At 45.1% G+C, this 14,047-nt stretch overlaps 1 protein-coding gene across 2 annotated transcripts in view; it reads right to left on the bottom strand.

The window, feature by feature from the left end:
• The window catches only part of AK5 (adenylate kinase 5), a 259,382-nt gene that overhangs the window by 15,352 nt on the left and 229,983 nt on the right, over positions 1-14,047 (bottom strand). For both annotated transcript variants that reach the window (XM_086390681.1, XM_086390682.1), the window contains exon 13: positions 3,789-3,980. In XM_086390681.1, the coding sequence (XP_086246807.1) occupies positions 3,789-3,980 (192 nt within the window). The remainder of the gene's footprint in view (positions 1-3,788; positions 3,981-14,047) is intronic.

The following is a 14,047-nucleotide window of genomic DNA, read 5'->3' as shown; positions in this document are numbered from 1 at the left end:
CACACATCATCAGGCAGTAAAGGTGTCAGGGGGTGGATGGAGAGTAAGCATAAGTGGGTAACACAGGTTAGAGGGAAGGGTTTTTGGAGGGTGGTCTTTTTCTGGGCTGGACTGTTTCTGTGGCTCTAATTCCTAAAGAAATCTCACTGAGCCACTACTGAATGGTCTCACTTGAATCTAGAAGTTCATTCACCACCCCCACGTAGTTTAAGAAAACTCCCTACATGATCCAGGAGCCCACCTGGAGGTTAGCAGTCCTGCTGTGGGCTCAATTACCAATGAGACAGGGAGGGGGTACTACGACTCCAAAGAGCATCACATGAACAAGATGCAGGCTATCACTTGAGATCAGGAGCTGATCAAACTGGTGCTCAGAGACCAGGCAAGAGTCCAGAAAGCCAGAAAACACAAAAGGCCAGAGGCTTTCACCTTCTCCAATACAGACCAAGCCAGCCGGCTCCCTCACTGCTTCTCCAATCCCCACCTGAGCTGCTGGCAAGCCCCATGGGGCACCTACAAGCCAGTCTCCCATCCCTGGGTCCCTGGGCTGGCACGAGGCTACCCTGCACTGACTCTGCTCCAGGTGGCGGAGGAAGCCTGTTCCTCTTGGCAGCTACATGGGGAGGACAGCCCGGGGCCAGGGAAGGGATGAAAGGACTTCCTCCAAGAGGCCCTAGGAGAGACCTGAGGGCTGGAGCCCACACTGCTCTGGAGTCAGAACTTGGAGTGGTTTTAAATATTTGCCAATGGTTCGTATACGTTACCTCACCACAGATCCAGCTGCCAACATCTCCAAAATGTGGGGGAAGCTGAAGAGCTGAGCCACATGCTACAGGAAGCTCCCTTCCCCACTAACTTAACTGTTTCTAAGGAGGATCCCAGAGATCAGCTGTATTGGAGAACTCGGTTAGCCCTGTGTCCACGTGCCAATCATGTGTGAGCATGTAGTACTTAGGCTAGAAAGATACAGGAGAGAGATAAAAGGGCTTTCCTGACTCTGAAAGTGGCTAAAGTCTTAATTCAGGATTTTCTCACCTCTGTAAATCTTGAAAGAGGAAGAAACCCTCTTCTCTCTGGATAATTTCCATCTGTGTTCCAGGTGGCATGAGGGTGGAAATCATGAATCCTGGAAAGACCTTTGTCACCCAAATTATTAAGACCCTGCCCTTTTATGATATACTTTTTATTTGCTTGTTTAAAGATCTGGGTCTTTGTTTTATGTGGCAACTAAAGCTACACGAGGGGTTTTCCTGATAGCTCAGTTGGTAAAGAACCCGCTTGCAAGGCAGGAGACCCCAGTTTGATTCCTGGGTCGGGAAGATCCCCTGGAGAAGAGATAGGCTACCCTCTCCAGTATTCTTGGGCTTCCCTTGTGGCTCAGCTGGTAAAGAATCTGCCTTCAATGTGGGAGGCCTGGTTTTGATCCCTGGGTTGGGAAGATCCCATGGAGAAGGGAAAGGTTACCCACTCCAGTATTCTGGCCTGGAGAATTCCATGGACTGTATAGTCACGGCATTGACTATACTGTGATGGACTATACAGTCCATGGGGTCACAAAGAGTCGGACATGACTAAGTGACTTTCACTTTCAAGGCTACATGAAGCACAGCAAACAGGATTCATCTTGCACATTAAGTCCTAGTAACTGGAAGGAGCTGCCTGTTGTGCTATGCTAACATCTCAAGACCAAGTCAAGGTCTTGAGGGAAAAACAACGATGGCTTAGCAGTGGCTGCTGTGGGTGAAAAAGGTGGGGGTGGTGTCTCTCATGTCACATACGGGACATCTCTGAGTTAAATCCTGGGACACCTCTCAGATACTAAACAGGGTTAAGTTCTTAAGGGTCTGGAAAATGGACAATTAACTGGCTCAGAAGATAAGATTTCATTATCAATGGTTTTCCCCAAGGAATCAATCATGTAGCTCCCTCCAAGATACATTATTGATCGAAGATGTTTCCTTTTAACTCCCTGGGAAAAGCAGATAGTAGCTGTCTACTCTCTCTCCTCTGTGTTGGGTTCTGAGGGTTTGGTTCCTGGATCCATCCCACCTCCCGGTGGTCTCCTGGCCTAATCTTCTTGGGATCCATTCCCCACTAAGCTGATGGAGTGAGCTGTCAAAGTGGAAACCCTGACTATGTCTGTTCCCTTCAGTAGCTCCCAGGACAGGTTCACCTTGATCTGGTCCCTGCTTGCCTCTCCACACCCACTTCTCTATCTTTTTCTTGGCACTTTATGTCACAGCCAAGCTCCTTCTGTGTGAAGTGCTCTGCTCCCCTCACAGCACCCCCACTTCGGGCTCAGCTTATTTCTTCTCTGGTGACCTTCCTCTGTCTTCCTTTAGATCAGGTTAAAGGGCCCTCAGAACTTACTCTCTGCTCATTTTCACTCCATATTGTGATCACTGATTTGTCTGTCTCCCCTACTAAACCCTGGCTTCCTGGGTGGCTCAGTGGTAAAGAATTTGCCTGCAAGGCAGGAGCCATAGGAGACATGGGTTTGATTCCTGAGTCGGGAAGATCCTCTGGAGGAGGGCATGGCAACCCATTCCAATATTCTTGCCTGGAGAATCCTGTGGACAGAGGAGCCTTGTGATCTACAGTCTATGGGGTTGCAAAGAGTTGGACGTGACTGAAGTGACTTAGCACGCATGCACACCTACTAAACCCTAGGCTCTAGCAGGCAAGGACTACATCTTATTACCTGCATCCAAACCATCAGGGCAATGGATGGCCCGTAGGAAGTGCTTGGTACATATATATTAAATGAGTGAATGAATAAAGATTGGGTAGCTTTCCCAAATTCATGAACTTTACAGTGACTCAGCATGGATTATTGCTCCTGATCATTGAGCTGACCACCCATTGCCTCACTGTTTCACCTCATCTGCTCTCCTGGCCCCATATGCTGCTTCTCCTAGTAACACTAGTTATTGCAAGAAACTGAGTCAGCCAAGTGTCAGTGAGGAACTATGCCAAAATTTAGACATTCAAAGTTGTTGAATTTTAGGTCTAGATGAGACCTTTTGGATTCTCCTGTGTAGCTGAGGTCTGAAAGTCAGAACTAATGCCTTATCCCTAGTCCTGTCCTCCCTCCCTCCTTCTTGGAATATGGAGCAACTGTATTGGCTTCTGTAAACACTGTATGACCAGCTTTTCATGATCCATATGATGATTGATACAAAAAGTGAAGAGCATAAGGGACCCACATGCTGGCCCCAATTGTGCAGCTGTATGCAGTTCACAGATGTGAGAGCTGGACAAGAAAAAAGGCTGAGTGCTGAAGAGTTGATGCCTTCAAATTGTGGTGTTGGAGAAGGTTCTTGAGAGTCCCGTGGAAGGCAAGGAGATCAAACCAGTCAATTCTAAAGGAAATCAGTCCTGAATATTCATTGGAAGGACTGATGTTGAAGCTGAAGCTCCAGTACTTTGGCCACCTGATGCAAAGAGCTGATTCATTGGAAAAGACCCTGATGCTGGGAAAGATTGAAGGGAGGAGGACAAGGGCATGACAGAGGATGAGATGGTTGGATGGCATCTTTGACTCAATGGACATGAGTTTGAGCAAACTCCAGGAGGCGGTGAAGGACAGGGAGGCCTGGTGTGCTGCAGTCCATGGGGTTGCAAAGAGTCAGACACGACTGAGCGACTGAACAACAACAACAACAATGCAGTTCTAATTCCAAAATCCCTAAACCTGAAATTTCCTACTTTTTTTCTTTGTTTTTGAAAAAAAAAAAAAAAAAAAAGTGGATAGTTGGCTCATTTTGGGGGGCCGTGAGGGGACTTACCTTATGTAGCTGTGTTTTTGTCTCATAGTAGGCGACCACAGGGATGGAGGCCCGGTAGTAGGTCTCAAGGCGCTTGGCGATGGTGGTGGTGTTGTCATCTGCCTGTGGGCTGTTCCGGCTCCTCTGGAGAAGGCGGTTGGTCATGGTGTCTGCTGAGCAGTCCATACAGATCACCAGGTGTGGGTCTCCAATCTGGGGATGGGAGAGGGCGGCACAACATGGTCAGGAATTCTACCCTGCAAGGTTCTGGAAAGGCCTGGGCACGCTAGTTCTTTCCTGCCTTGACCTTCTGCTTTCTCTTGAGGTTCCAGGCCTACAATGTGACACAGCTGGGACAGGATATCACAGCTCCTCACTTCCAGGTCAGCAACTTTCCACAGAACCACCCTCAGCTTTTAGGTCACCTCGTGTAATGGAGGGATTGCGTAGAATGCTGCCCAGTGCAGTCATAATCTGTCCTCCACAGCAGGGGGAGGGCTGTGTGTGTGTAGTACTTGCTGCTGTCAGCCTTTCCTGATTTACGGAGGCAATTTAATCACCTCTTCCTTTGTCCACCATTATGTCTTATACCAGCCACCAAGAGCACAGTACGGCTGCGTCTTGTACTATGTGGAGGTCAGTAGAGCATAATGGTTGAGCATACAAAGGTTGGAGTCAGGCTGCTTTGGGTCAAATCCTGGTGTAATGACTTGTCTCCAAGATGGTCTTCATTGGTTCCTTGCCTCAACATACTTTAAGCTCTTCCCACATTGAGACATGGTGACTATTCTTCTACCTACTTGAATCTGAGCTGGACTGTTATATATTTTGACAGAATATAGTGAAAATGATGTCACCTAATTTTGGAAGCAAGATCATAAGAAGTTTTGCAGTTCCTGCCTGGTCAACCACCATCTAAGATTTCCAATGATACTCACTGATAAGCTGGGAGGAAGCACAAGCTAGCCTCTTCGAAAGGCCATGTGAACAGAGATGCCTGACCAGTCCTTGGCTGATGCAGATATCCCAGCCCCTGCTCCAGACCTGTCTACTTGGTCTTACCCCCCATCTGACTGCAACAGAATAATGGATCCCATCAACCCCCAGAAACCTATTAGAGAAAATAACAAATTAAGTTACTAGCTGTGTCTCTTAACCTCTCTGCACCCCAACTTTCTCATTTGTATGATGAGGATCATCACAGAATTGCTGTAAGAATTAGGTGGCTCAGTGGTGAAGCACCACCTGCCAAGCAGGAGATGCAGCTTTGATTCCTGGGTCAGGAAGATCCCCTGCAGAAGGAAATGGCAACCCACTCCAGTATTCTTGCCTGGAGAATTCCATGCACAGAAGAGCCTGGCAGTCCATGGGGTCTCAAAGAGTTTGACATGACAGTGACTAAATGGCAGCAGCAATGCAAGTAGATTGCTTAGGATAGAGCAAACTGTAAGTATCAGCTGCTATGCTTATTGGAGTCCCAGGTGGCTCAGTGGTCAAGAATCTGCCTGCCAGTATAGGACACACAGAAGTGACTTGATTCCTCAGTTGGGAAGATTCCCTGGCAGAGGAAATAGCTACCTACTTCAGTATTCTTGCAGACAAAATTCCATGAACAGAGGAGCCTGGCAGGCTACAGTCCATGGGGTTGCAAAAGAGTCAGACACAACTGAGCGACTTAGCATGCACTATGCTTACCCATAGTAAGCATATGGAGAAGGCTATGGCACCCCACTCCAGTACTTTTGCCTAGAAAATCCCATGGACAGAGGAGCCTGGTAGGCTGCAGTCCATGGGGTCGCTAGAGTCAGACACGACTGAGCGACTTTCACTTTTCACTTTCATGCATTGGAGAAGGAAATGGCAACCCACTCCAGTGTTCTTGCCTGGAGAATCCCAGGGTCGGGGGAGCCTGGTGGGCTGCCGTCTATGGGGTCGCACAGAGTCAGACACGACTGAAGTGACTTAGCAGCAGCAGCATGCTTACCCATATGAGCTACAATCTCTGTGTTCAGGGGTTAGGAATGCTCAGCTCCTGGCCCCAAGGCCAAGGAAGAAATGGATAGACAAGAAAGTGAAGCGATGAGCTCTACCACGCTTCTAAGAGGTTGACTGCACAAGGACAGTAGCTAGAAGCAGCCCACAGGGCCAAAGGGTAGGGCTTGGAGGTGGTTGGGGTAGGGGGCGGTGGTGCAGAGGGAGTGTGCAGAATGACTGAGGCATGGGTATATCCAGCCTTATCCAGTAGGTAATAAATAAATTTGTTCCTGAATGAATGATAGTGATATGATCAATAGCATGACTCTCCCCATCTCCCCATCCTTCTTAAAGTCTTCTTTTGCTTCTGATGCCTCTGGAAGACACCAACCTTGTCTCCACTACCAGTCCCAACTCTGGATCAAAAGGAACTGTTGCTCCCTTCTGGTCTGGCAATATAAATGAAGTCTTACTGCTCTACCATGGAAAGCCCTGGGAGGGATGGGAACAAAGTCAGGGTAGGGGAGTACTTCAGGACAACACACACAGTTATAAGTTGTCTGTGTTGTTCCATGATTTATCTTCCCACTCTGAAGGAAGTACTTTAAGGAACAGAGTAGAAAAGTTCTCCAAAATCTAAAAGGGTGAAATAAACCTCTGGGACATGTCATCTAATTTTTCTGACTTTATTAATTGGAAGAAAAAAAAGAGCATTTGAGCAGTATGAAAGCTGGGTGAAAGTTTAGAAGACAATGACCTGTGTCCACCAGCAGAGGGCAAGCTTGAGAGGCAGGCTAGGGTTTAGTTACAGCATTTGGCTTTTGGAACAGTTTCTGGCTGGGGTTGTGTTTGGAAACTAGGCTATTTTTCTTATTGTGGGGGTTTTCAGGCACTCGTGGGGACACAAAAGACAATTCTGGGACTCATTTAGGTACAAACAGAGATTATGTGTGTCTGAACAGGATCTGACGATAAATAAGTGCAGGACAGAGAGGTTGATTCCACGCAGAAAGTATGGGTCGTGGACCAGCAGCTCAGGTTTCACCTGGGAGCTTGTTAGAAATGCAGAGGCTCAGGCACCACTCCTGACCTGCTGACCCTGAATTTTAAGAAGATCCCCAGGTGATTCTTCACAAAATAAGACCTTGAGAAGCTGCTCCACCAAGCCATTTCCTCCTGCTAAGCCTGGGGTTAGACCTGACCTGTCTCTCCTGGAGTCAGCACTCTCTTCTTACATAAAAAGCTATCAAGCAATCATTCTATTTGAAAACGGCCTGTATAGATTTTAAGTTTTAGAAGTTTTAAGTGAAGTGAAAGTCGCTCAGTTGTGTCCGACTTTGCGACCCCATGAACTATACAGTCCATGGAATTCTCCATGCCAGGATACTGGAGTGGGTAGCCTTTCCCTTCTCCAGGGGATCTTCCTGACCCAGAAATTGAACCAGGGTCTCCTGCATTGCAGGCGTATTCTTTACCAACTGATTTATCAGGGAAGCCCTAGAAGTTTTAGGTTTATGTGAAAATTGAGCAGATAATACAGAGAGTTACTATATATCTTTCCCCATCCCTGGTTTCCCCTATTATGTCTTTCAGTTCAGTTCAGTTCAGTTCAGCCACTCAGTCATGTCTGACTCTTTGCGGCCTCATGGACTGCAGCATGCCAGGCTCTCCTGTCCATCACCAACTCCTGAAGCCTACTCAAACTCCTTCAGGGGATCTTCTGGACCCAGGGATTGAACCTGTGTCTTCTACATCTCCTGCAATGGCGGGAGGGATGATGTCGCAATGAAACAATGCTGAAATGTTAACTGAAGTCCATAGTTGACACTAAGGTTCATTCTTTGTGTTGTGTATTCTGTGGGTTTTGACAACTGCATAATGTCATTATCCAACATTATAGTAATGATATTTAATAGTTCCACCCTTCTAAAAATCTTCTGGGCTCTTTCTATTTAATTCCTCCTTCCAACTTCCCTGGTGGCTCAGACGGTAAAGCGTCTGTCTGCAATGTGGGATACCCGGGTTCGATTCCTGGGTTGGGAAGATCCCCTGGAGAAGGAAATGGCAATCCACTCCAGTACTCTTGCCTGGAAAATCCCATGGATGGAGGATCCTGATAGGCTACAATCCATGGGGTCCCAAAGAGTCGGATACGACTGAGCGACTTCACTTTCACTTTCTTTCACTTTCTCTCTCCTCCCTAACCCTGCAACTACTGATGATCTTAGTGTTCTATAGAATTGCCTTTCCCAGAATATCACATTGTTGAACTTATACAGTGTACAGCCTTTTCAGGCTGGCTTCTTTCACTTAGCAATGTGCATTTAAGTTTCCTCCATGTCCTTTCATGGTTTCAGAGCTCATTTCTTCCACTGATGCTTTTAATGCCTGAAAGTTTTTGAAGGATTTGAATGAAACACCACTTAATTATTTTTCAGAATGCTTTGGTATATTCCTTTAGAAAGTTCCTTGGAGTAGCTCTGCCTCTTTTACCCTGGACCATGGTTAGTCTCTAACATCCCATGGGTGGGAGGGCAGAGAACTCAGCCCTTGTCTGGATGAACCATAGAGACTTATGGACAACTCCATGTCCCCAGTGCCCACTCCCCTGTTGGCTCCCTGGAATTCTGCCCCAGCAGCATGGCGTTCTTCATGGTCTTTGGGTATTCAGGAGACCCTTATTAGAGCACACATGCCCTTGAAAAGGCATTGAGATGTGTAAGAACATTTCGGCAGCTGACATATTGTGCCGTCCCGCTAACAGGGGAGGAAATGGAGCCCTACATAGGTCAACTTGCCCAAGATCACTGAGGACTAGTTAGTGACAGTTTTGAGTCTGCTGTGTGTAACTCCAAAAGCTTGGTGACTTCACCCTAGTGTAGGGTGCCAGAGACTTCAGAATGGGACTCAAGCCAGGTGCCTGGTGGGCTGAATGGAGCCGGGAGAGGAGGTGGGGTGGGAAAAGAAGTGGACAGTGTCAGAGGCCATTTCATTTTATTTATAAACTTGCTCGTGCTGTCTCTAGGGCTCTAATTGGGATCAGCACTCACCCTGAGAGCAGCCCACCAGGATGAGGATGTCAGCTGACTTGTGATGATAATTTCGGCATTTCGGCAGGTGGAGCATGAAGAGGCATTTACACTCCCTTCTCTGCCAGGGAATGGCAACCTACTCCAGTATCCCTTCCTGGAGAATCCCTTGAACAGAGGGGCCTGATGAGCTATAGTCCATGGGGTTGCAAAGAGTTGGACACGACTGAGCGACTAACACTTTCATTTTCAGGGCTTCCCTGGTGACTCAGATGGTAAAGAATCCACCTGCAATGTGGGAGACCTGGGGTTTGATCCCCGGGTCAGGAAGATACCCTGGAGAAGGGAATGGCAACCCACTCCAGTTTTCTTGCCTGGGAAATCCCATGGACAGAGGAGCCTGGCAGGCTACAGTCCATGGGGTCTCTAAGGGTTGGACACAACTAAGCGACTAAGCACACATAAACAGAATCACTGACTCTATAGAGGAATAGTGTTATGAGACAGTTAAGAGCAGTCAGGCAGAGGGATATACTATCATTATCCACACATCCAGGAAACTCATCTTTGTAGTCAGGCTAAGGGCAGAATTTCAGCTAAGAACCTCCTGGGGGGAAAGGAAAGAGATAACCCGTGCATTTACTTCTGTTAATATGTGTTTAGTTCGGCTGCTGTAGAGTAAATGTTGAGTTAACATAGGAAAGCACTACAGGGAGTCAGGCTGAGTACACACTCTCCTTGAGATGATAATAATCTGTAAAGTGGGGATAATAATATCTCTTGAACATAATTGTAAAGATTAATATAATGATATAGGCAAAGCATATAGTTCAGTTCCTGGCACATTTTAAGTGCTCAAAAAATAACAGCTATTATTTAGATAGCTATGTATTCTGTATGACTTTAACTGCATGAGAATAGGTAGAACCAAGGCAGGAAGAAGAGACAACAGGTTATTTCTGGGTGGTTAGTTAGTCTTTGTTTTACATTTTCCTGTATTGTCTCATATCTATATAATTTCTATTTCTATAGTCAGAAAAAATACATATAATTTTGGAAAAAAAATGGTAACAATTTATTGAACACCATATGCAGGCATATACATATGTAAGGCACATTTCAAGGATTTGATCCAATCTTCCCAGAAAGCACTGAAGCTATTTTCCTGTTTTTAATTGAACTATAGTTGACATATAATATTATGTTAAATTTCAGGTGTACTGCATGGTGATTTAATGTTCATATACATTATGAAGTGATTACCATAGGGTTACTGTCTGTCCTCATACAAAGTTATTACAGTATTGCTGACCATATTCTCTATGTTGAATATTACATTCATGTGACTTATTTATTATATAGCTGGGGGTTTATATAATCTTTACCTATTGCTTATTTTGCCCATTCCCCCCACTCCTTACCTTCTGGAAACCTCCCATTGATTCTCTGTATCTATGAGTTTATTTTTGTTTCATTTTGTTTGTTTGTGTGTTTTGATTTCACACATAAGTGATATCATACAGTATTTGTCTTTCTCTGTCTGACTTATTTAGAATAATAATCCTCTAGATGTATGTATGTTGTTGCAAATGGCAAGATATATATTTTTTGGTAATGGTTGGAGGTATTTATTTTCTTTTTTAAAAACAATTTTAGTTGTGTATCTATTTTTGGCTGATCTGGGTTTTTATGGTTGCGCGGGCTTTTCTCTGGTTGTGGTTGAGTGGAGGCTCCTCTCTAGTTCGGGGCGCGGGCTTCTCGTTGCAGTGGTTTCTTCTGTTGCAGACTGTGAGCTCTAGAGCTCACAGGCGTCAGTAGTTGCAGCGCTGGGCTCTAGAGCGCAGGCTCGGTAGCCATGGTGCAGGGGCTTCGTTGCTTTGTGGCAGTGGACCTTCCCAGACGGCAGATCAAACCTGCGTCTCCTGCACTGGCAGGCAGATTCTTCACTACTGAGCCAGCAGGGAAGCCCAGCTATTTTCAATCTATATTTTATAGAGGAGGAAATTGAACTATGTATAGTTAAATGACTTGTCATGGACATATGAAGCCAGGCTCTGAATACAGGTCTGCGAACACAAAGTCACTATAACCAGGAGTTCACAAATGTGGTGAGAGATGGGGATGGTGGTTAGAAACCCCAGCTCCTCATATTACCTTTCTCTTTCACACACATGCACGCACACACACACATACACACACACAGACAACCTTCCCTTATGCTTTGCTGGATACTAAAGGCACAGATATGTAACTCATTGCGCGTAAAACCAGGCTTGGGAATAGAAGATAGGGTGATAATAGAGGAATCACATACAGACTTAGCCGTAAGCTACGGACATGAGTTAGCATTTGGCCTTTAGTAGTGTCATAGCCAAGCAGATCCTCAAAGGACCTGCCTTTCAGAGCAATAACCTACAGGCATGCAAAAGCATCAGCCTGACTAACTAAACTGGATTTTTTTCAGCAACAGATGGTCCCAAGCATCAGGCACATCAGTCTCTGGGATATAGAGGGGCTGCTGAGATGTTTGTGGGTTGGGAAACCATCCACAGGCCTGAATGGGCTTCAAACAGAGTTGCAGGCCTGACAGGTACACACGGAACACTCACTGTGCTCCCAACCAGGCTGATTACTCTGAATCTCTGGGGTGAAATTGTTCATCTGTGTTTGTCCTTGCCAAATTTCAAATGAGTTGCTTGCCGGTAATTTGGAGGGTGCTGCACAAATGATGGGGTCCCTTCAGGGCAGAAGTGAATCAACAGCGGCTCATTCTGTGTTCATAGCATCTTTGTTCATCTGGTCAGATTTAAAGCAGGTGTTTGTTTTGGAGGGCGGCATGTGTTCTCTTCCCATGAGCTTATTTGATATTAGAATCTTCTAAATTCCTGTACCCAGGGACAAATCAAGATCATGCTTGATCTTGGTGAATTTGTGCCGGCAGAATGTGGAAGACTGTCTTCATTGACATCTCACTTGAAGGTTGTCGGCCAGGGCACTTGCATATTTTAGCTATGGCTACATGAATTTTAGCATTGATTGAAACTACCGACTTAGCACGTTGGTGACTCTTTCTCACTCCTAAGTTCTAGTTAGGAGTGTCAGTGTCTCTCCTCTGACACTTTCTAAAACCTGTCTGAATGGGGTCCACAGTGGGGAAGGAAGTTTTGCTTTACATCAGGAAGACTGTATGGATGATTTGAGTTCTTACTTACCAGTTAGAAAAGTTAGGAGAATAAAGTAAGAAAAGAAAGGAGAATAAAGAACATAATTTTGTTGTTTGCACACAGTAGTTGACAAAAAAGATGCTAATTTTTACCCTACACCTTATTTATCACACTTGGCCATTTGGGGGTTTCAGAAGAAAAGTCTACTACCACTGAGAGCAATTAAAAAGAAGACATTGAAAAGGATGTTTTCCCCAGCACTTCCAAGCAAGTTCATGACATGTCCTGACCCTCCGAAAGACCCTGCTAGGACTTTTGGACCTTAAGTTCACAGGCAAGGTCAAGGGTGAAATATCCTGGTGGGGTGCAGCCATCTTGAAGCCTGAACCTCAATCAACATTGCTGATGGGTGGCCTTTAGCACTCATCCCCCCTCCCCCCTTTTAAGGTTTTGCTCCCTTGTGTTTTAATGTTTACAAAACGGCCAATCCCCACTCAGCAGGGAGCCCCTCATGGGCCCAATCACACCTTCTTCTTTTCTGGATTTCTCCTCACCCCTTGGATTTACACAGGCCCTAATTCTGAAGTGGTGCAGGAAAGATGTCTTTATTCCTGTTATTCAGAGAGTATTCCCAGGAGACTTGTTCACAGCCTAGATGCTGGCTGCTGCTGCTGCTGCTGCTAAGTCGCTTCAGTCGTGTCCGACTCTGTGCAACCCCATAGACAGCAGCCCACCAGGCTCCCCGTCCCTGGGATTCTCCAGGCAAGAACACTGGAGTGCGTTGCCATTTCCTTCTCCAACGCATGAAAGTGAAAAGTGAAAGTGAAGTTGTTCACTTGTGTCTGACTCCTAGCGACCCCATGGACTGCAGCCTACCAGGTCCCTCTGTCCATGAGATTTTCCAGGCAAGAGTACTGGAGTGGGTTGCCATGGCCTTCTCTGAGATGCTGGCTAGATCAGAACAAACAAAAAATGTAAGACAGTCCACAGAAGACTTAATATTGTTCAGATGTTAAGATCTCAATACTGCCAAAGTGATCTACAGGTTTAACACAATCTCTATCAAAGTTCCAAAGGCTCGTTTTGTTTTTTTTTTTTTTTTTTACAGAAATAGAGATAATTTTGCCCTAAAATTCTTGTGGAATCTCAAGGGACCCTGAAGAGCCAAAGCAATCTTGAAAATAACGAAGTTGGAGGGCTCACATTTCTTGATTTAAAACCTCATTACAAAGCCACAGTAGTCAAAATAGTGTGGTACTGGCATAAAGTCAGTAATTTAGATCAATGGAATATAACAGAGAGGTCAGAAATAAACTCTCGCATATATGGTCAAATGATTGTTGACAAGGGTACCAAGACCATTCAGTGGCGAAAAAAGTCTTTTCAAACAATGATGTTGGGACAATTGTTTATCTACATTCAAAGAATGGAGTCAGGATCCTTATGTTATACCATATACAAAACTTAGGTCAAAATGGATTACAGTGCTAAATGTAAGAGTAAAAACTACAAAATTCTTAGAAGAAAAAATAGGGGGAAATCTTCACAACACTGGATTTGGCAATAATTTCTTGGACACGGCACCAAAAGCACAGGAGACAAAAGCAAAAATAAGATAAATTGGTTTATATAAAAATTATAAACTTCTGTGCATTAAAGGACACAATCAACAGAGTGAAAAGGCAACCATCAGCTCAACAACAAAACCCAAACAACCCAGTTAAAAAATAGGAAAAAGACTTAAATAGACATTCTTCAAAGAAGACATATTAATATAAATGGCCAATGAGCACATGAAAAGAGGCTCAGCTTCATTAATCATTAGGAAAATGCAAACCAAAATTACAATGACACCCATTAGGATGGTAACTGTGAAAAAAACAGACAATGTGTGTTGGTGAGGATGTGGAGAAACCGAAACTCTTGTACACCGTTTGTGGGAATGTAAAATGGTGTAGCCACTATGGCTGACAGTATGTATGTGTATGTATTGATTCCTCAAAAAATTAAAAATAGAATTAGCATATGATCCAGCAATTTCACTTCCGTGTATATACCCCAAAGAGTTGAAAGCAGAGTCTTGAAGAGCTATTTGTATACCCACATTCATAGC

Source organism: Bos grunniens, chromosome 3, assembly GCF_055505025.1.
Source record: "Bos grunniens cultivar Pamir isolate PY7600 chromosome 3, Bosgru_T2T1.0, whole genome shotgun sequence".
In the NCBI taxonomy this organism is placed as follows: domain Eukaryota; kingdom Metazoa; phylum Chordata; class Mammalia; order Artiodactyla; family Bovidae; genus Bos; species Bos grunniens.
The sequence above is the reverse complement of the archived record's forward strand: the minus strand, read 5'-3'. Positions and strand labels throughout refer to the sequence as shown.